This window comes from Crinia signifera, chromosome 6 (genome assembly GCF_055691185.1).
Source record: "Crinia signifera chromosome 6, ASM5569118v1, whole genome shotgun sequence".
Lineage (NCBI taxonomy): Eukaryota > Metazoa > Chordata > Amphibia > Anura > Myobatrachidae > Crinia > Crinia signifera.
The window spans coordinates 290888948-290912270 of record NC_139222.1 but is presented as its reverse complement, the minus strand read 5'-3'; the positions used below and the strand labels follow the sequence as shown (position 1 = coordinate 290912270).

Sequence of the window (23323 nt, the reverse complement as noted above, 5' to 3'; positions counted from 1 at the left end):
AGGGGGGCAGATGTAACATGTACAGATAGAAATAGATTTGGTGATTTTTTGGTGATTCTTTGCAGGGTAAATACTGGCTGCTTTATTTTAACACTGCAATATACATCTCACTTTGAAGTAAAACCCCACCCAAATCTAATTCTCTCTGCACAAGTTACATCTGCCCCCCTGCAGTGCACATGGTTTTGTCCATCTAACAAGGATTTTGTCTGAAAGAGTGAACTTGAATAAGGCCCTTAATGTTTACACCTACAGCCTAACAGTGTCTTATGCTGGCCACACATCAGACCAACTTTCATCCAACCATCCAACTAGTTGCTTGGATGGAATAAAATCTGGTACTGGATGGGAGTAAATGTAATATTTACTTCAGAAATAGACGCTCAGACACGGAACTGTAGTTGAACCTGTTTGATTTTAAAAATTTTACTGAATGTTTTTGTCCATTTTCCTGGGTTTGTGAGCACATTTCTGATTGTCCTTTGCTCCCATCCAGTACCATATGTTTATTCCATCCAAGCAACTAGTTGGATGGTTGGATGAAAGTTGGACTGATGTGTGGCCAGCATTACAAAGGACTGTCATTAATTCCTGCTCTACAAAAATTAACCCAGTGCATGCCTAACAAAACCAAAAGCCTGCATTCTATTAACCTCTGCTTTCTGTCTGCACTAGAAGTGTGAAAGTTTGATAAAGTGTGGTTATTAACCATTTAAATACCCTAGTGTGCCTAAAAAATACTTAAAGCACATCAAAAAGAGCAAAAAGTATGCTTACTGTAACTGTTTTTTATGCGATGTATTTTTTTTATATGTAAACCCCACCGGCCGGTGCTCTCACTTTTTAGTGTATGAAAATTTATTTATGAGTAAATTAAATTATACAGATTTTTTTACTATAACAAGTATCCATAGTATCCCTTTGCGCCGTCTACCCTGTATTTATTGTGTTTTCTTTTCTAAAGAGGGGTTGAGTATCCCCTTTAGACGGCTGCAGGGAAAAGTAAATCTTCCAGCGCTTCTCTATCACCATTTTGTGCCTAGGAAACCGCTGGGAGTGTCCGGGATAACGCAGGCGTGACTAGGAAACCGCTGGGAGTGTCCGGGATAACGCAGGCGTGCCTAGGAAACCGCTGGGAGTGTCCGGGATAACGCAGGCGTGCCTAGGAAACCGCTGGGAGTGTCCGGGATAACGCAGGCGTGCCTAGGAAACCGCTGGGAGTGTCCGGGATAACACAGGCATGCCTAGAAACCACTGGGAGTGTCCGGGATAACGCAGGCAAGCCTAGAAACCACTGGGAGTGTCCGGGATAACGCAGGTGTGCCTAGGAAACCGCTGGGAGTGTCCGGGATAACGCAGGCGTGCCTAGGAAACCGCTGGGAGTGTCCGGGATAACGCAGGCGTGCCTAGAAAACCACTGGGAGTGTCCGGGATAACGCAGGCGTGCCTAGGAAACCGCTGGGAGTGTCCGGGATAACGCAGGCGTGCCTAGGAAACCGCTGGGAGTGTCCGGGATAACGCAGGCATGCCTAGAAAACCACTGGGAGTGTCCGGGATAACGCAGGCGTGCCTAGGAAACCGCTGGGAGTGTCCGGGATAACGCAGGCGTGCCTAGGAAACCGCTGGGAGTGTCCGGGATAACGCAGGCATGCCTAGAAAACCACTGGAAGTGTCCGGGATAACGCAGGCGTGCCTAGGAAACCGCTGGGAGTGTCCGGGATAATGCAGGCGTGCCTAGGAAACCGCTGGGAGTGTCCGGGATAACGCAGGCGTGCCTAGGAAACCACTGGGGGTGTCCGGGGTAACGCAGGCGTGCCTAGAAACCGCTGGGAGTGTCCGGGATAACGCAGGCGTGCCTAGGAAACCACTGGGGGTGTCCGGGGTAACGCAGGCGTGCCTAGGAAACCGCTGGGAGTGTCCGGGATAATGCAGGCGTGCCTAGGAAACCGCTGGGAGTGTCCGGGATAACGCAGGCGTGCCTAGGAAACCACTGGGGGTGTCCGGGGTAACGCAGGCGTGCCTATAAACCGCTGGGAGTGTTCGGGATAATGCAGGCGTGCCTAGGAAATCGCTGGGAGTGTCCGGGATAACGCAGGCGTGCCTAGGAAACTGCTGGGTGTGTCCAGGATAACACAGGCGTGCCTAGGAAACCGCTGGGAGTGTCCGGGATAATGCAGGCGTGCAGGAGTGTGTTAGAGGAGGGTGTGTGACGTCAGCTGCAGGACTTGTACACCTGCAGCTGCCGAGTTAAGTCTCTGGCTGCTCCTTGCTTTTGGTGGCAATATCAAAATTACTATTGTAAAGCGCAACGGAATCTGCTGCGCTATATAAGAAACTGTAAATAAATAAATAAAATCATTCAACGTTGAGCGTCTTTCAATGGGATTTGGACATTTTGCAGCCATGTCCATCTATTTGCACAGCGGCACAATCTTTTGCTAGGCGTGATGTCACTCTAATGCGGCTGCGTCTTAACTGAAAGCTAGTCACTGTGAATTCATGGCCCTGGGGATGAGGTCTGAATTACCCCAATATCTACAATACTGCAGAATGCAATGTCCTGGTTTGGCAAATGCTCATGGTCCAAATCCAAAACACAGAGGGGGGTGTTGCCAAAACCAGAATTCAAAACCACAATCAAATACGGGGTCACCTCTATTGGCAGATGTCTGCGAGTAGATAGTCACCGCCCAGACAAACGGAAACCCGCCCCGTGCAAATCCGTGAATAAATTGCGAATTCGCAGCCGGGGGAAATGTCCAAAACCATCGTCACAGGATCACAATCGGACGCTTTTTCCTCTGGTCATCACTTCTCACAGGCTCAGAGAAGCCGGAGACTCAGCAGCTACAATAGATACAGGCATATCCCTGTTGCTGATGTCACGCGCCCTCCCCTCAAATGTTGGACGCGCCTGCATTTTCCCTGACACTCCCAGCGGTTTCCTCGGCGCCTCCTTTATCTTGGCACTCCCACGGAGCAGCCGATTACCCCCAGACACCCACTTCCTGTCAGTCACCTTTTGAACAGAGTGCGTACATCAGCACAGGACGGGCGCGTACATGCGTACTGCAGTCTATCACCGTGAATCAGCCCCTATATACGACAGTGCTGTACAATGTGCTGTATAATCCTGTCTCTGTGTCACTGCCCTGTACTGAGTATGACTGATGTATGTAATATACAGAGCAATGCAGTACATGCATCTCTCAGACCATATGTTGTGTCGGCGTATTCTGTGTCGGCATATTGTGTTACCCCACACACGTATCATCAGCACATGTCATGCTGGTAAACGCTGAAGGCAGAGAAATGATGTTTGGCAGAGTATTTAATAGCTCACCCTGTGTCGGTTGCACGGTCGACGCTGTGTACTGTGGTCCCAGGTGGATGTGGCCGCGGTGACACACTCCTCAGCAGGTGCAGAAATACTCGGTGCCTTCCAGCTGCAGCGTTGCCTATGGAGAGAGCAGATGATCTGATGTAGTTCCAGGGATACGTCCCTCCAGCCTTACCTGACCCAGCACATGGGGCACATCAGCACCCAGGGGAGCACCAAGTCACATGGCGGACACTTGGTGGCACTCAGGCAGGACTGTGACACGTAATGTATATGTGACACGTAATGTATATGGTACATAGACGCTGACCTAGACAGGAGTGTAGACTTGTGACTGTCCTCAGAAGGCCGGATTGGGACGTGTCGCCTTCTCTCAGGTACAGAGTCTGACCTTTCACCCTGCGCTGGACTTTGTGCGCCAGTATAACGCTGATCAGCTGAATAGTGATTACACGTCTGGGGACAGTATCTTCCAGTCCAGTCATAAGATACAGTATGCAACTGTGCCAATAATTCCTGATAGTGTAATGTGCAATGTATCATATATCTCCTCATATCAGACTCTGAGCGTTACAGTGCAGACATGTGGTATTGCCTGGAAACTAGGGATGGGCGTACTTGCCTACCCTCCCCGAAATCCCCTGAAAACCGGGGAACCCCTCCGGAAAAGTGGGCAAGCCGTCTGCAGTTCCCCTGTGATGTAGTGTTGGTTCAACAACTCAACAGCCTCTTCTTCCTGACGGGAGCCTGTGGCAGAAGGATGGACACCACAAGAGAGCGCACCCCACATAGTACATAGCACACAGAGAGCGCACCCCACATAGTACATAGCACACACAGAGAGCGCACCCCACATAGTACATAGCACACAGAGAGCGCACCCCACAGAGTACATAGCACTCACAGAGAGCGCACCCCACAGAGTACATAGCACACACAGAGAGCGCACCCCACATAGTACATAGCACACAGAGAGCGCACCCCACATAGTACATAGCACACAGAGAGCGCACCCCACAGAGTACATAGCACACACAGAGAGCGCACCCCACAGAGTACATAGCACACACAGATAGCGCACCCCACAGAGTACATAGCACACACAGAGAGCGCACCCCACAGAGTACATAGCACACAAAGAGAGCGCACCCCACAGAGTACATAGCACACAAAGAGAGCGCACCCCACAGAGTACATAGCACACACAGAGAGCGCACCCCACAGAGTACATAGCACACAAAGAGAGCGCACCCCACAGAGTACATAGCACACACAGAGAGCGCACCCCACAGAGTACATAGCACACACAGAGAGCGCATCCCACAGAGTACATAGCACACACAGAGAGCGCACCCCACAGAGTACATAGCACACACAGGGAGCGCACCCCACAGAGTACATAGCACACAAAGAGAGCGCACCCCACAGAGTACATAGCACACACAGGGAGCGCACCCCACAGAGTACATAGCACACAGAGAGCGCACCCCACAGAGTACATAGCACACAAAGAGAGCGCACCCCACAGAGTACATAGCACACACAGAGAGCGCACCCCACATAGTACATAGCACACAGAGAGCGCACCCCACATAGTACATAGCACACACAGAGAGCGCACCCCACAGAGTACATAGCACACACAGAGAGCGCACCCCACAGAGTACATAGCACACAAAGAGAGCGCACCCCACAGAGTACATAGCACACACAGGGAGCGCACCCCACAGAGTACATAGCACACACAGAGTACCCCACAGAGTACATAGCACACACAGAGAGCGCACCCCACAGAGTACATAGCACACACAGAGAGCGCACCCCACAGAGTACATAGCACACACAGGGAGCGCACCCCACAGAGTACATAGCACACACAGAGAGCGCACCCCACAGAGTACATAGCACACACAGAGAGCGCACCCCACAGAGTACATAGCACACACAGAGAGCGCACCCCACAGAGTACATAGCACACACAGAGAGCGCACCCCACAGAGTACATAGCACACACAGAGTACCCCACAGAGTACATAGCACACACAGAGAGCGCACCCCACAGAGTACATAGCACACACAGGGAGCGCACCCCACAGAGTACATAGCACACACAGAGAGCGCACCCCACAGAGTACATAGCACACACAGAGAGCGCACCCCACAGAGTACATAGCACACACAGAGAGCGCACCCCACAGAGTACATAGCACACACAGAGAGCGCACCCCACAGAGTACATAGCACACAGAGAGCGCACCCCACAGAGTACATAGCACACACAGAGAGCGCACCCCACAGAGTACATAGCACACACAGAGAGCGCACCCCACAGAGTACATAGCACACACAGGGAGCGCACCCCACAGAGTACATAGCACACATAGAGAGCGCACCCCACAGAGTACATAGCACACACAGAGAGCGCACCCCACAGAGTACATAGCACACACAGAGAGCGCACCCCACAGAGTACATAGCACACACAGGGAGCGCACCCCACAGAATACATAGCACACAGAGAGCGCACCCCACAGAGTACATAGCACACACAGAGAGCGCACCCCACAGAGTACATAGCACACACAGGGAGCGCACCCCACAGAGTACATAGCACACACAGAGAGCGCACCCCACAGAGTACATAGCACACACAGGGAGCGCACCCCACAGAGTACATAGCACACACAGAGAGCGCACCCCACAGAGTACATAGCACACACAGAGAGCGCACCCCACAGAGTACATAGCACACACAGAGTACCCCACAGAGTACATAGCACACACAGAGAGCGCACCCCACAGAGTACATAGCACACACAGGGAGCGCACCCCACAGAGTACATAGCACACACAGAGTACCCCACAGAGTACATAGCACACACAGAGAGCGCACCCCACAGAGTACATAGCACACACAGGGAGCGCACCCCACAGAGTACATAGCACACACAGAGAGCGCACCCCACAGAGTACATAGCACACACAGAGAGCGCACCCCACAGAGTACATAGCACACACAGAGAGCGCACCCCACAGAGTACATAGCACACACAGAGAGCGCACCCCACAGAGTACATAGCACACAAAGAGAGCGCACCCCACAGAGTACATAGCACACAAAGAGAGCGCACCCCACAGAGTACATAGCAGACACAGAGAGTGCACCCCACAGAGTACATAGCACACACAGAGAGCGCACCCCACAGAGTACATAGCACACACAGAGAGTGACTCCCACAGAGTACATAGCACACACAGAGAGCGCACCCCACAGAGTACATAGCACACACAGAGAGCGCACCCCACAGAGTACATAGCACACACAGAGAGCGCACCCCACAGGATACATAGCACACACAGAGAGCGCACCCCACAGAGTACATAGCACACACAGAGAGCGCACCCCACAGAGTACATAGCACACACAGGGAGCGCACCCCACAGAGTACATAGCACACACAGAGTACCCCACAGAGTACATAGCACACACAGAGAGCGCACCCCACAGAGTACATAGCACACAAAGAGCGCACCCCACAGAGTACATAGCACACACAGAGAGCGCACCCCACAGAGTACATAGCACACACAGAGAGCGCACCCCACAGAGTACATAGCACACACAGGGAGCGCACCCCACAGAGTACATAGCACACACAGAGAGCGCACCCCACAGAGTACATAGCACACACAGGGAGCGCACCCCACAGAGTACATAGCACACACAGAGTACCCCACAGAGTACATAGCACACACAGAGAGCGCACCCCACAGAGTACATAGCACACACAGAGAGCGCACCCCACATAGTACATAGCACACAGAGAGCGCACCCCACATAGTACATAGCACACACAGAGAGCGCACCCCACAGAGTACATAGCACACACAGAGAGCGCACCCCACAGGATACATAGCACACACAGAGAGCGCACCCCACAGAGTACATAGCACACACAGAGAGCGCACCCCACAGAGTACATAGCACACACAGGGAGCGCACCCCACAGAGTACATAGCACACAGAGAGAGCGCACCCCACAGAGTACATAGCACACACAGAGAGCGCTCCCCACAGAGTACATAGCACACACAGAGAGCGCACCCCACAGAGTACATAGCACTCACAGAGAGCGCACCCCACATAGTACATAGCACACACAGAGAGCGCACCCCACATAGTACATAGCACACACAGAGAGCGCACCCCACAGAGTACATAGCACACAAAGAGAGCGCACCCCACAGAGTACATAGCACACACACAGAGCGCACCCAACAGAGTACATAGCACACAAAGAGAGCGCACCCCACAGAGTACATAGCACACACAGAGAGCGCACCCCACAGAGTACATAGCACACACAGAGAGCGCACCCCACAGAGTACATAGCACACACAGAGAGCGCACCCCACAGAGTACATAGCACACAAAGAGAGCGCACCCCACAGAGTACATAGCACACAAAGAGAGCGCACCCCACAGAGTACATAGCAGACACAGAGAGTGCACCCCACAGAGTACATAGCACACACAGAGAGCGCACCCCACAGAGTACATAGCACACACAGAGAGTGACTCCCACAGAGTACATAGCACACACAGAGAGCGCACCCCACAGAGTACATAGCACACACAGAGAGCGCACCCCACAGAGTACATAGCACACACAGAGAGCGCACCCCACAGGATACATAGCACACACAGAGTACCCCACAGAGTACATAGCACACACAGAGAGCGCACCCCACAGAGTACATAGCACACAAAGAGCGCACCCCACAGAGTACATAGCACACACAGAGAGCGCACCCCACAGAGTACATAGCACACACAGAGAGCGCACCCCACAGAGTACATAGCACACACAGGGAGCGCACCCCACAGAGTACATAGCACACACAGAGAGCGCACCCCACAGAGTACATAGCACACACAGGGAGCGCACCCCACAGAGTACATAGCACACACAGAGTACCCCACAGAGTACATAGCACACACAGAGAGCGCACCCCACAGAGTACATAGCACACACAGAGAGCGCACCCCACATAGTACATAGCACACAGAGAGCGCACCCCACATAGTACATAGCACACACAGAGAGCGCACCCCACAGAGTACATAGCACACACAGAGAGCGCACCCCACAGGATACATAGCACACACAGAGAGCGCACCCCACAGAGTACATAGCACACACAGAGAGCGCACCCCACAGAGTACATAGCACACACAGGGAGCGCACCCCACAGAGTACATAGCACACAGAGAGAGCGCACCCCACAGAGTACATAGCACACACAGAGAGCGCTCCCCACAGAGTACATAGCACACACAGAGAGCGCACCCCACAGAGTACATAGCACTCACAGAGAGCGCACCCCACATAGTACATAGCACACACAGAGAGCGCACCCCACATAGTACATAGCACACACAGAGAGCGCACCCCACAGAGTACATAGCACACAAAGAGAGCGCACCCCACAGAGTACATAGCACACACACAGAGCGCACCCAACAGAGTACATAGCACACAAAGAGAGCGCACCCCACAGAGTACATAGCACACACAGAGAGCGCACCCCACAGAGTACATAGCACACACAGAGAGCGCACCCCACAGAGTACATAGCACTCACAGAGAGCGCACCCCACATAGTACATAGCACACACAGAGAGCGCACCCCACATAGTACATAGCACACACAGAGAGCGCACCCCACAGAGTACATAGCACACAAAGAGAGCGCACCCCACAGAGTACATAGCACACACAGAGAGCGCACCCCACAGAGTACATAGTACACAGAGAGCGCACCCCACATAGTACATAGCACACACAGAGAGCGCACCCCACAGAGTACATAGCACACACAGAGAGCGCACCCCACAGAGTACATAGTACACACAGAGAGCGCACCCCACAGAGTACATAGCACACACAGAGAGCGCACCCCACAGAGTACATAGTACACAGAGAGCGCACCCCACATAGTACATAGCACACAAAGAGAGCGCACCCCACAGAGTACATAGCACACACAGAGAGCGCACCCCACAGAGTACATAGTACACAGAGAGCGCACCCCACATAGTACATAGCACACACAGAGAGCGCACCCCACAGAGTACATAGCACACACAGAGAGCGCACCCCACAGAGTACATAGTACACACAGAGAGCGCACCCCACAGAGTACATAGCACTCACAGAGAGCGCACCCCACAGAGTACATAGCACACACAGAGAGCGCACCCCACAGAGTACATAGCACACACAGGGAGCGCACCCCACAGAGTACATAGCACACAAAGAGAGCGCACCCCACAGAGTACATAGCACACAAAGAGAGCGCACCCCACAGAGTACATAGCACACACAGAGAGCGCACCCCACAGAGTACATAGCACACACAGAGAGCGCACCCCACAGAGTACATAGCACACACAGAGAGCGCACCCCACAGAGTACATAGCACACACAGAGAGCGCACCCCACAGAGTACATAGCACACACAGAGAGCGCACCCCACAGAGTACATAGTACACACAGAGAGCGCACCCCACAGAGTACATAGCACACACAGAGAGCGCACCCCACAGAGTACATAGCACACACAGAGAGCGCACCCCACAGAGTACATAGCACACAGAGAGCGCACCCCACAGAGTACATAGCACACACAGAGAGCGCACCCCACAGAGTACATAGCACACACAGAGAGCGCACCCCACAGAGTACATAGCACACAGAGAGCGCACCCCACAGAGTACATAGCACACACAGAGAGCGCACCCCACAGAGTACATAGCACACACAGAGAGCGCACCCCACAGAGTACATAGCACACACAGAGAGCGCACCCCACAGAGTACATAGCACACACAGAGAGCGCACCCCACAGAGTACATAGCACACACAGAGAGCGCACCCCACAGAGTACATAGCACACACAGAGAGCGCACCCCACAGAGTACATAGCACACACAGAGAGCGCACCCCACAGAGTACATAGCACACACAGAGAGCGCACCCCACAGAGTACATAGCACACACAGAGAGCGCACCCCACAGAGTACATAGCACACACAGAGAGCGCACCCCACAGAGTACATAGCACACAGAGAGCGCACCCCACAGAGTACATAGCACACACAGAGAGCGCACCCCACAGAGTACATAGCACACACAGAGAGCGCACCCCACAGAGTACATAGCACACAGAGAGCGCACCCCACAGAGTACATAGTACACAGAGAGCGCACCCCACAGAGTACATAGCACACACAGAGAGCGCACCCCACAGAGTACATAGCACACACAGAGAGCGCACCCCACAGAGTACATAGCACACACAGAGAGCGCACCCCACAGAGTACATAGCACACACAGAGAGCGCACCCCACAGAGTACATAGCACACACAGAGAGCGCACCCCACAGAGTACATAGCACACACAGAGAGCGCACCCCACAGAGTACATAGCACACACAGAGAGCGCACCCCACAGAGTACATAGCACACAGAGAGAGCGCACCCCACAGAGTACATAGCACACAGAGAGAGCGCACCCCACAGAGTACATAGCACACAGAGAGCGCACCCCACAGAGTACATAGCACACAGAGAGCGCACCCCACAGAGTACATAGCACACAGAGAGCGCACCCCACAGAGTACATAGCACACACAGAGAGCGCACCCCACAGAGTACATAGCACACAGAGAGCGCACCCCACAGAGTACATAGTACACAGAGAGCGCACCCCACAGAGTACATAGCACACACAGAGAGCGCACCCCACAGAGTACATAGCACACACAGAGAGCGCACCCCACAGAGTACATAGCACACACAGAGAGCGCACCCCACAGAGTACATAGCACACACAGAGAGCGCACCCCACAGAGTACATAGCACACACAGAGCGCACCCTACAGAGTACATAGCACACAGAGAGAGCGCACCCCACAGAGTACATAGCACACACACAGAGCGCACCCCACAGAGTACATAGCACACAAAGAGAGCGCACCCCACAGAGTACATAGCACACACAGAGAGCGCACCCCACAGAGTACATAGCACACAAAGAGAGCGCACCCCACAGAGTACATAGCACACAGAGAGCGCACCCCACAGAGTACATAGTACACAGAGAGCGCACCCCACAGAGTACATAGCACACACAGAGAGCGCACCCCACAGAGTACATAGCACACACAGAGAGCGCTCCCCACAGAGTACATAGCACACACAGAGAGCGCACCCCACAGAGTACATAGCACACACAGAGAGCGCACCCCACAGAGTACATAGCACACAGAGAGCGCACCCCACAGAGTACATAGTACACAGAGAGCGCACCCCACAGAGTACATAGCACACACAGAGAGCGCACCCCACAGAGTACATAGCACACACAGAGAGCGCTCCCCACAGAGTACATAGCACACACAGAGAGCGCACCCCACAGAGTACATAGCACACACAGAGAGCGCACCCCACAGAGTACATAGCACACACAGAGAGCGCTCCCCACAGAGTACATAGCACACATAGAGAGCGCACCCCACAGAGTACATAGCACACAGAGAGAGCGCACCCCACAGAGTACATAGCACACAGAGAGAGCGCACCCCACAGAGTACATAGCACACAGAGAGCGCACCCCACAGAGTACATAGCACACAGAGAGCGCACCCCACAGAGTACATAGCACACAGAGAGCGCACCCCACAGAGTACATAGCACACACAGAGAGCGCACCCCACAGAGTACATAGCACACAGAGAGCGCACCCCACAGAGTACATAGTACACAGAGAGCGCACCCCACAGAGTACATAGCACACACAGAGAGCGCACCCCACAGAGTACATAGCACACACAGAGAGCGCACCCCACAGAGTACATAGCACACACAGAGAGCGCACCCCACAGAGTACATAGCACACACAGAGAGCGCACCCCACAGAGTACATAGCACACACAGAGCGCACCCTACAGAGTACATAGCACACAGAGAGAGCGCACCCCACAGAGTACATAGCACACACACAGAGCGCACCCCACAGAGTACATAGCACACAAAGAGAGCGCACCCCACAGAGTACATAGCACACACAGAGAGCGCACCCCACAGAGTACATAGCACACAAAGAGAGCGCACCCCACAGAGTACATAGCACACAGAGAGCGCACCCCACAGAGTACATAGTACACAAAGAGCGCACCCCACAGAGTACATAGCACACACAGAGAGCGCACCCCACAGAGTACATAGCACACACAGAGAGCGCTCCCCACAGAGTACATAGCACACACAGAGAGCGCACCCCACAGAGTACATAGCACACACAGAGAGCGCACCCCACAGAGTACATAGCACACAGAGAGCGCACCCCACAGAGTACATAGTACACAGAGAGCGCACCCCACAGAGTACATAGCACACACAGAGAGCGCTCCCCACAGAGTACATAGCACACACAGAGAGCGCACCCCACAGAGTACATAGCACACAGAGAGCGCACCCCACAGAGTATATAGCACACACAGAGAGCGCACCCCACAGAGTACATAGCACACACAGAGAGCGCACCCCACAGAGTACATAGCACACACAGAGAGCGCACCCCACAGAGTACATAGCACACACAGAGAGCGCGCCCCACAGAGTACATAGCACACAGAGAGCGCACCCCACAGAGTACATAGCACACACAGAGAGCGCACCCCACAGAGTACATAGCACACACAGAGAGCGCACCCCACAGAGTACATAGCACACACAGAGAGCGCACCCCACAGAGTACATAGCACACAGAGAGCGCACCCCACAGAGTACATAGCACACACAGAGAGCGCACCCCACAGAGTACATAGCACACACAGAGAGCGCACCCCACAGAGTACATAGCACACACAGAGAGCGCACCCCACAGAGTACATGGCACACACAGAGAGCGCACCCCACAGAGTACATGGCACACACAGAGAGCGCACCCCACAGAGTACATAGCACACACAGAGAGCGCACCCCACAGAGTACATAGTACACACAGAGAGCGCACCCCACAGAGTACATAGCACACAAAGAGAGCGCACCCCACAGAGTACATAGCACACAGAGAGAGCGCACCCCACAGAGTACATAGCACACACAGAGAGCGCACCCCACAGAGTACATAGCACACAAAGAGAGCGCACCCCACAGAGTACATAGTACACACAGAGAGCGCACCCCACAGAGTACATAGCACACACAGAGAGCGCACCCCACAGAGTACATGGCACACACAGAGAGCGCACCCCACAGAGTACATGGCACACACAGAGAGCGCACCCCACAGAGTACATGGCACACACAGAGAGCGGACCCCACAGAGTACATAGCACACACAGAGAGCGCACCCCACAGAGTACATAGTACACACAGAGAGCGCACCCCACAGAGTACATGGCACACACAGAGAGCGCACCCCACAGAGTACATGGCACACACAGAGATCGCACCCCACAGAGTACATAGCACACACAGAGAGCGCACCCCACAGAGTACATAGTACACACAGAGAGCGCACCCCACAGAGTACATAGCACACACAGAGAGCGCACCCCACAGAGTACATGGCACACACAGAGAGCGCACCCCACAGAGTACATGGCACACACAGAGAGCGCACCCCACAGAGTACATAGCACACACAGAGAGCGGACCCCACAGAGTACATAGCACACACAGAGAGCGCACCCCACAGAGTACATAGTACACACAGAGAGCGCACCTGTAACGATCAGATCAGGTGATCGATCAAATTAACGTATGCCTCCTGTTATGATTATCTGTTCAATCAATGTATGTCTGGTATGTTTGGTAAAATCATGCCGCCTGTGATTATTATGTGGGAGATCAGAACATGTCATGTATTATGTGTGTGGACTATTGGTGACCCAGGGAGTGTAGCCATCTGTGGACTCCTCTGGAGTTAGGATGTAAGATAAGATCTGAGACCCCTCATAAACCAGATTGGGGGGGAGAGCAATAGTGTCCAGCCAACAGGCCAAAAGGTGCTCTGGCCCTGCACTAAATCACCTCTTATCACTTGAGGAATGTAGAAAATCTACTTCAAAGCAGGGACAAATTCTGTATGGGAAAGATCCTATATCTGGGGACCTTCACTAGGCTCAGCAAGGGAATGGTTAAAAATCCCAAGGGTGGGAGGGATGAGGGAGTCTTCAAGGTATAACTAAGACTTTCTCCCTATAGTCAGAGTCACTACCTGGGGGTCTAGCAAAACAGGCTGTAGGCGACGAGAGATTTCTTGTGGAGGATCCCCCCACGTCAGGATCTGTATTTAAGTGTAAGATAGGTTCTGTCTTTTTTCCCTTTTTATTTTTGAAATTGCATTTAAAACTCGTGTGTACTTTTAAAATCACTGTAAAATCTTGTAACTATTTTTGTCTAAAGCTCTGTAGTATTTCTAGGAATAAATAATACATATTCTCAGTCCTGGTTCTGTGTTCTTAAGACTCATTAGCCTCATAAGAGAAAGGCTGGAAAACGTTACCATTGTTATCTTGTATTGTGTGGTCAGGGGCGAGCCAAGCCGCCCCTTGCGCAGTTTCAGGCGCTAAAATCAGGTTTTGGCTGGTGGCAGTGTACCTCAAGGAAAGGACCCGAGTGTCCTGAGTGAACCCCAGTCACGGCCGGCGCTGCTCAGATTGACGTATCGGAGCAGGCGACCGGTGGGTCCGTGACATTTGGTGGCAAGCGGTGGGGTGGAGAATTCATTTTTCTCTTTAAGAACTTAAGTGAGTGTGGGTAGAAGTTTGTGAGAAATACCCACATCACCAGAATCAGAACTCAGAGCTTTACTATAGTTTTAAAAGTCACACAGTGGATGCAATTTCTGTTCCCTCCCTTCTCTTGTTTTTCTTTCCTATCATTTTATTTGACAAGTGTGAGACTCCGGATGGCTGATTACCAGCAGATGAGGAGAGATGACCTGGCGGTCGTGTGTGTGCGGAGGAATATCCCTTGGTCTGGCCAGAGTAGAAAACGTATGATTCAGGCACTAGTGGATGCCGATCGGACTCTAGCTGCTGGAGGAAACCAGTCCATGGACAATCCTACCCCAGGGGCTCAGTCAGCACTGGACAGTACAAACGATGCCGCGCCAGGGTTAAACCCTTCTGCTGGACCCAGCAAGTCTACACTGCCGAGCGACCTTCTAGCTGTTAGCAGGCAATTGAAGGATGTGAACCCCGTATTCGCTTTGCAGCTGGTGCAGTTCTGCCAAGGCATTGTCGACAGAGAGGCTGCGGAGCGCAAAGCCATTGTCGACAGAGAGGCTGCGGAGCGCAAAGCCGTACGAGAGGCTGAGGAGCGCAAAGCCGTACGAGAGGCTGCAGAGCGTCAAGCCGAGCGTAAGTACCAGTTGGAACTGGTGAGGCTCAGAGGGCTGATCGCTGTTGGTGAACCAGTGGAGGATGATACAGGGCATCATGATGGCGAACCTTTACGTGAGACTTTATCTGCCGTGGCTACTGAGTTAGCAGGAGATGGGCTTCGTACTGAACTTTTACTGTCTGCGGAAGTAAATAATGTGTTGGATCATGGTGTGGACTCTGTTATCAATCATGGGGAGCCTAACAAGGGACAGAGGTCCCAAATCACCGCTGACGCGAATTTCACCGGACCGCGTCATGCACAGTTCCCTGTCTTGGAAGCAGACAGAGGAAGCCAAGTGAGTGTCAGCTTGGTTGTGAGTAATGAGCTGGCCCTGGACACTACAACCGATGCTCAGAGAGCTGACATCTCTGCTAGCACCAGGGAGACTGTAGGATGTGTGGCAGTCAGGGAGACTGCAGAGTACCAATCCCCTACAGCACCAGAAGAGCCCAGTGAGTATTCTGACTGCATAGTGAAAGTATGCAGGGAAGAGACTATGTCGGAAATAGGAATGGGACTTTCTGACTGTATGCACACAAGTATGTGTGGGACTACTGATGTGGGACTTTTATTAACTCCACACATATCTGTCGCTAACCCTTCTGAACCATATGATGCATCTCAGGTAGTATGTAACCATGCTGAACATTGCAATGTTGTTATTTTGTGTGAAGCCCCTGGGATGATCTGTGATAGTGCCGTACCTTCGGTACAGGTGAAGGGTGAGTTAGAGACAGGTATAGTGGGTAATCCTTGCCAGTTTGTGGGGTTAAATGAATGCCCTAATCTAGTTGGGAATGAGACACCCTCACTCACCAGTGGTAGGAGTGCTGCTGGTGATGTCATTAGGGTTGCTGTGCTAGACGTTAACCCTGTTCTTCCAGTGATGTCTGGTTGTGACATGGTGCCATGGGACGCTAACTGCACCAATGGGACCGATCTGAGTTGGTTGCAGGCAGCGCATGTACCTGCCAATAAGTTACTGGTGACAACATGCTCAGATAACCCCATTCCTGCTCAGAGACAATGGGATCCGGATATAGTGTTTTTGCCACGGTGCAATTGTAAGCCAGCAGGATGGGCCCCATGTGTTGTGGAAGATGCACAGGCTGCCCTATACCTGGGAAGTGGGAAAGATACCCCTGAGTACAGTGAGAGGGTTGTTTCAGGAATAGAGCCAGTGGCTAGTAGGGAAGCTGCTCACAGGTAAACTCAGCTCCATTAACCTCAGAAAAGCTGAGCTGGGATGTTTCAGAGACAGGTGACAATGACCTGCTGGTATTCCCCCTTGCAGAAACGTGCCCCCCTTCGCAATTCACACACACAGACCCAGAGAGCGAATCTCCTCACAAAAGGATGAAGTGTGAGGTGTTGAGTGAGTGGACCTTCCCCCCAGTGAAGGGGAAGGGGGGTCAGTCAGCTCAGGAGAGGTGCTGGGAAGACCTTTTTAAGTCTGTATATAGTGCTGGGAGAATGCCCCCCACCTGTGGTATAGTTAAACGTGCTGAGTTAAGAGTCCCAGGGGGATGGCCGTTTGGGGTGTGGCGGAATGGTCTGGTACTGATCTCAGTGAGTAAGGCCAAACTGCCAGCTGCAGGGGAGAATCCATGCCCAGGAGTCCGACGCACAGCTGTGGTGGGCTGTGTCAATGCCAGCCAGGATGGGAAAGGGGACACAGCTTCCACTATATCAGTGTGCTCACAGACTATGGGTCAGGTGGTGCCAAGTATAAGAAAGTGTTTGTACAAATTCAGCAGAATCAGTGGCAGTCTGTCTCAGCACAGAGACCACTGCTACCTGTCCAGGTGATGTAGTTAATAGCGCACTGATGAGACGGTGACGTGGGTCACCGCCTCTGTGCGCCATTTTAAAAGGGGGAGGTGTAACGATCAGATCAGGTGATCGATCAAATTAACGTATGCCTCCTGTTATGATTATCTGTTCAATCAATGTATGTCTGGTATGTTTGGTAAAATCATGCCGCCTGTGATTATTATGTGGGAGATCAGAACATGTCATGTATTATGTGTGTGGACTATTGGTGACCCAGGGAGTGTAGCCATCTGTGGACTCCTCTGGAGTTAGGATGTAAGATAAGATCTGAGACCCCTCATAAACCAGATTGGGGGGGAGAGCAATAGTGTCCAGCCAACAGGCCAAAAGGTGCTCTGGCCCTGCACTAAATCACCTCTTATCACTTGAGGAATGTAGAAAATCTACTTCAAAGCAGGGACAAATTCTGTATGGGAAAGATCCTATATCTGGGGACCTTCACTAGGCTCAGCAAGGGAATGGTTAAAAATCCCAAGGGTGGGAGGGATGAGGGAGTCTTCAAGGTATAACTAAGACTTTCTCCCTATAGTCAGAGTCACTACCTGGGGGTCTAGCAAAACAGGCTGTAGGCGACGAGAGATTTCTTGTGGAGGATCCCCCCACGTCAGGATCTGTATTTAAGTGTAAGATAGGTTCTGTCTTTTTTCCCTTTTTATTTTTGAAATTGCATTTAAAACTCGTGTGTACTTTTAAAATCACTGTAAAATCTTGTAACTATTTTTGTCTAAAGCTCTGTAGTATTTCTAGGAATAAATAATACATATTCTCAGTCCTGGTTCTGTGTTCTTAAGACTCATTAGCCTCATAAGAGAAAGGCTGGAAAACGTTACCATTGTTATCTTGTATTGTGTGGTCAGGGGCGAGCCAAGCCGCCCCTTGCGCAGTTTCAGGCGCTAAAATCAGGTTTTGGCTGGTGGCAGTGTACCTCAAGGAAAGGACCCGAGTGTCCTGAGTGAACCCCAGTCACGGCCGGCGCTGCTCAGATTGACGTATCGGAGCAGGCGACCGGTGGGTCCGTGACAGCACCCCACAGAGTACATGGCACACACAGAGAGCGCACCCCACAGAGTACATGGCACACACAGAGATCGCACCCCACAGAGTACATAGCACACACAGAGAGCGCACCCCACAGAGTACATAGCACACACAGAGAGCGCACCCCACAGAGTACATAGCACACACAGAGAGCGCACCCCACAGAGTACATAGCACACACAGAGAGCGGACCCCACAGAGTACATAGCACACACAGAGAGCGCACCCCACAGAGTACATAGCACACAGAGAGCGCACCCCACAGAGTACATAGCACACACAGAGAGCGCACCCCACAGAGTACATAGCACACACAGAGAGCGCACCCCACAGAGTACATGGCACACACAGAGAGCGCACCCCACAGAGTACATGGCACACACAGAGAGCGCACCCCACAGAGTACATAGCACACAAAGAGAGCGCACCCCACAGAGTACATAGCACACACAGAGAGCGCACCCCACAGAGTACATAGCACACACAGAGAGCGGACCCCACAGAGTACATAGCACACACAGAGAGCGCACCCCACAGAGTACATAGCACACAGAGAAAGCACCACACAGAGTACATAGCACACACAGAGAGCGCACCCCACAGAGTACATAGCACACACAGAGAGCGCACCCCACAGAGTACATAGCACACACAGAGAGCGCACCCCACAGAGTACATAGCACATACAGAGAGCGCACCCCACAGAGTACATAGCACACACAGAGAGCGCACCCCACAGAGTACATAGCACACACAGAGAGCGCACCCCACAGAGTACATAGCACACACAGAGAGCGCACCCCACAGAGTACATAGCACACAGAGAGCGCACCCCACAGAGTACATAGCACACACAGAGAGCGCACCCCACAGAGTACATAGCACACACAGAGAGCGCACCCCACAGAGTACATAGCACACAGAGAGCGCACCCCACAGAGTACATAGCACACACAGAGAGCGCACCCCACAGAGTACATAGCACACACAGAGAGCGCACCCCACAGAGTACATAGCACACACAGAGAGCGCACCCCACAGCGTACATAGCACACACAGAGAGCGCACCCCACAGAGTACATAGCACACAGAGAGCGCACCCCACAAAGTACATAGCACACACAGAGAGCGCACCCCACAGAGTACATAGCACACACAGAGAGCGCACCCCACAGAGCACATAGCACACAGAGAGCGCACCCCACAGAGTACATAGCACACACAGAGAGCGCACCCCACAGAGTACATAGCACACACAGAGAGCGCACCCCACAGAGTACATAGCACACACAGAGAGCGCACCCCACAGAGTACATAGCACACACAGAGAGCGCACCCCACAGAGTACATAGCACACACAGAGAGCGCACCCCACAGAGTACATAGCACACACAGAGAGCGCACCCCACAGAGTACATAGCACACACAGAGAGCGCACCCCACAGAGTACATAGCACACACAGAGAGCGCACCCCACAGCGTACATAGCACACACAGAGAGCGCACCCCACAGAGTACATAGCACACAGAGAGCGCACCCCACAAAGTACATAGCACACACAGAGAGCGCACCCCACAGAGTACATAGCACACACAGAGAGCGCACCCCACAGAGTACATAGCACACACAGAGAGCGCACCCCACAGAGTACATAGCACACACAGAGAGCGCACCCCACAGAGTACATAGCACACACAGAGAGCGCACCCCACAGAGTACATAGCACACACAGAGAGCGCACCCCACAGAGTACATAGCACACACAGAGAGCGCACCCCACAGAGTACATAGCACACACAGAGAGCGCACCCCACAGAGTACATAGCACACACAGAGAGCGCACCCCACAGAGTACATAGCACACACAGAGAGCGCACCCCACAGAGTACATAGCACACAAAGAGAGCGCACCCCACAGAGTACATAGCACACACAGAGAGCGCACCCCACAGAGTACATAGCACACACAGAGAGCGGACCCCACAGAGTACATAGCACACACAGAGAGCGCACCCCACAGAGTACATAGCACACAGAGAGCGCACCCCACAGAGTACATAGCACACACAGAGAGCGCACCCCACAGAGTACATAGCACACACAGAGAGCGCACCCCACAGAGTACATAGCACACACAGAGAGCGCACCCCACAGAGTACATAGCACACACAGAGAGCGCACCCCACAGAGTACATAGCACACACAGAGAGCGCACCCCACAGAGTACATAGCACACACAGAGAGCGCACCCCACAGAGTACATAGCACACACAGAGAGCGCACCCCACAGAGTACATAGATCACACAGAGAGCGGACCCCACAGAGTACATAGCACACACAGAGAGCGCACCCCACAGAGTACATAGCACACAGAGAGCGCACCCCACAGAGTACATAGCACACACAGAGAGCGCACCCCACAGAGTACATAGCACACAAAGAGAGCGCACCCCACAGAGTACATAGCACACACAGAGAGCGCACCCCACAGAGTACATAGCACACACAGAGAGCGTACCCCACAGAGTACATAGCACACACAGAGAGCGCACCCCACAGAGTACATAGCACACACAGAGAGCGCACCCCACAGAGTACATAGCACACACAGAGAGCGCACCCCACAGAGTACATAGCACACAGAGAGCGCACCCCACAGAGTACATAGCACACACAGAGAGCGCACCCCACAGAGTACATAGCACACACAGAGAGCGCACCCCACAGAGTACATAGCACACAGAGAGCGCACCCCACAAAGTACATAGCACACACAGAGAGCGCACCCCACAGAGTACATAGCACACACAGAGAGCGCACCCCACAGAGTACATAGTACACACAGAGAGCGCACCCCACAGAGTACATAGCACACACAGAGAGCGCACCCCACAGAGTACATAGCACACAGAGAGCGCACCCCACAAAGTACATAGCACACACAGAGAGCGCACCCCACAGAGTACATAGCACACACAGAGAGCGCACCCCACAGAGTACATAGCACACAGAGAGCGCACCCCACAGAGTACATAGCACACACAGAGAGCGCACCCCACAGAGTACATAGCACACACAGAGAGCGCACCCCACAGAGTACATAGCACACACAGAGAGCGCACCCCACAGAGTACATAGCACACACAGAGAGCGCACCCCACAGAGTACATAGCACACACAGAGAGCGCACCCCACAGAGTACATAGTACACACAGAGAGCGCACCCCACAGAGTACATAGCACACACAGAGAGCGCACCCCACAGAGTACATAGCACACAGAGAGCGCACCCCACAAAGTACATAGCACACACAGAGAGCACACACAGAGAGCGCACCCCACAGAGTACATAGCACACACAGAGAGCGCACCCCACAGAGTACATAGCACACCAGAGAGCGCACCCCACAGAGTACATAGCACACACAGAGAGCGCACCCCACAGAGTACATAGCACACACAGAGAGCGCACCCCACAGAGTACATAGCACACACAGAGAGCGGCACCCCACAGAGTACATAGCACACACAGAGAGCGCACCCCACAGAGTACATAGCACACACAGAGAGCGCACCCCACAGAGTACATAGCACACACAGAGAGCGCACCCCACAGAGTACATAGCACACACAGAGAGCGGACCCCACAGAGTACATAGCACACACAGAGAGCGCACCCCACAGAGTACATAGCACACACAGAGAGCGCACCCCACAGAGTACATAGCACACACAGAGAGCGCACCCCACAGAGTACATAGCACACACAGAGAGCGCACCCCACAGAGTACATAGCACACACAGAGAGCGCACCCCACAGAGTACATAGCACACACAGAGAGCGCACCCCACAGAGTACATAGCACACACAGAGAGCGCACCCCACAGAGTACATAGCACACACAGAGAGCGCACCCCACAGAGTACATAGCACACACAGAGAGCGCACCCCACAGAGTACATAGCACACACAGAGAGCGCACCCCACAGAGTACATAGCACACAGAGAGCGCACCCCACAGAGTACATAGCACACACAGAGAGCGCACCCCACAGAGTACATAGCACACACAGAGAGCGCACCCCACAGAGTACATAGCACACACAGAGAGCGCACCCCACAGAGTACATAGCACACACAGAGAGCGCACCCACAGAGTACATAGCACACACAGAGAGCGCACCCCACAGAGTACATAGCACACACAGAGAGCGCACCCCACAGAGTACATAGCACACACAGAGAGCGCACCCCACAGAGTACATAGCACACACAGAGAGCGCACCCCACAGAGTACATAGCACACACAGAGAGCGCACCCCACAGAGTACATAGCACACAGAGAGCGCACCCCACAGAGTACATAGCACACACAGAGAGCGCACCCCACAGAGTACATAGCACACACAGAGAGCGCACCCCACAGAGTACATAGCACACACAGAGAGCGCACCCCACAGAGTACATAGCACACACAGAGAGCGCACCCCACAGAGTACATAGCACACACAGAGAGCGCACCCCACAGAGTACATAGCACACAGAGAGCGCACCCCCACAGAGTACATAGCACACACAGAGAGCGCACCCCACAGAGTACATAGCACACACAGAGAGCGCACCCCACAGAGTACATAGCACACAG

General features: G+C 53.1%; 2 protein-coding genes across 4 annotated transcripts in view; both read right to left on the bottom strand.

Annotated features, from left to right (window-relative positions):
* Positions 1-3721, bottom strand: part of LOC146009484 (pancreatic lipase-related protein 2-like) — a 54566-nt gene extending 50845 nt beyond the window's left edge. For 2 of the 3 annotated variants that reach the window (XM_083149910.1, XM_083149912.1), the window contains exons 1-2: positions 3651-3721; positions 3344-3458 (exon numbers count right to left, since the gene is read on the bottom strand). The gene's annotated coding sequence lies outside the window, so the exon portion shown is untranslated. Of the gene's footprint in view, positions 1-3343; positions 3620-3650 lie in introns of those variants that run through there. The other variant, XM_083149911.1, reaches the window with a different exon arrangement.
* Positions 3722-3962: 241 nt separating this feature from the next.
* Positions 3963-23323, bottom strand: part of LOC146009790 (pancreatic triacylglycerol lipase-like) — a 138206-nt gene continuing 118845 nt past the window's right edge. The window contains exon 8 of the mRNA XM_083150250.1: positions 3963-4087. Coding sequence (XP_083006376.1) covers positions 3963-4087 — 125 coding nt within the window. The remainder of the gene's footprint in view (positions 4088-23323) is intronic.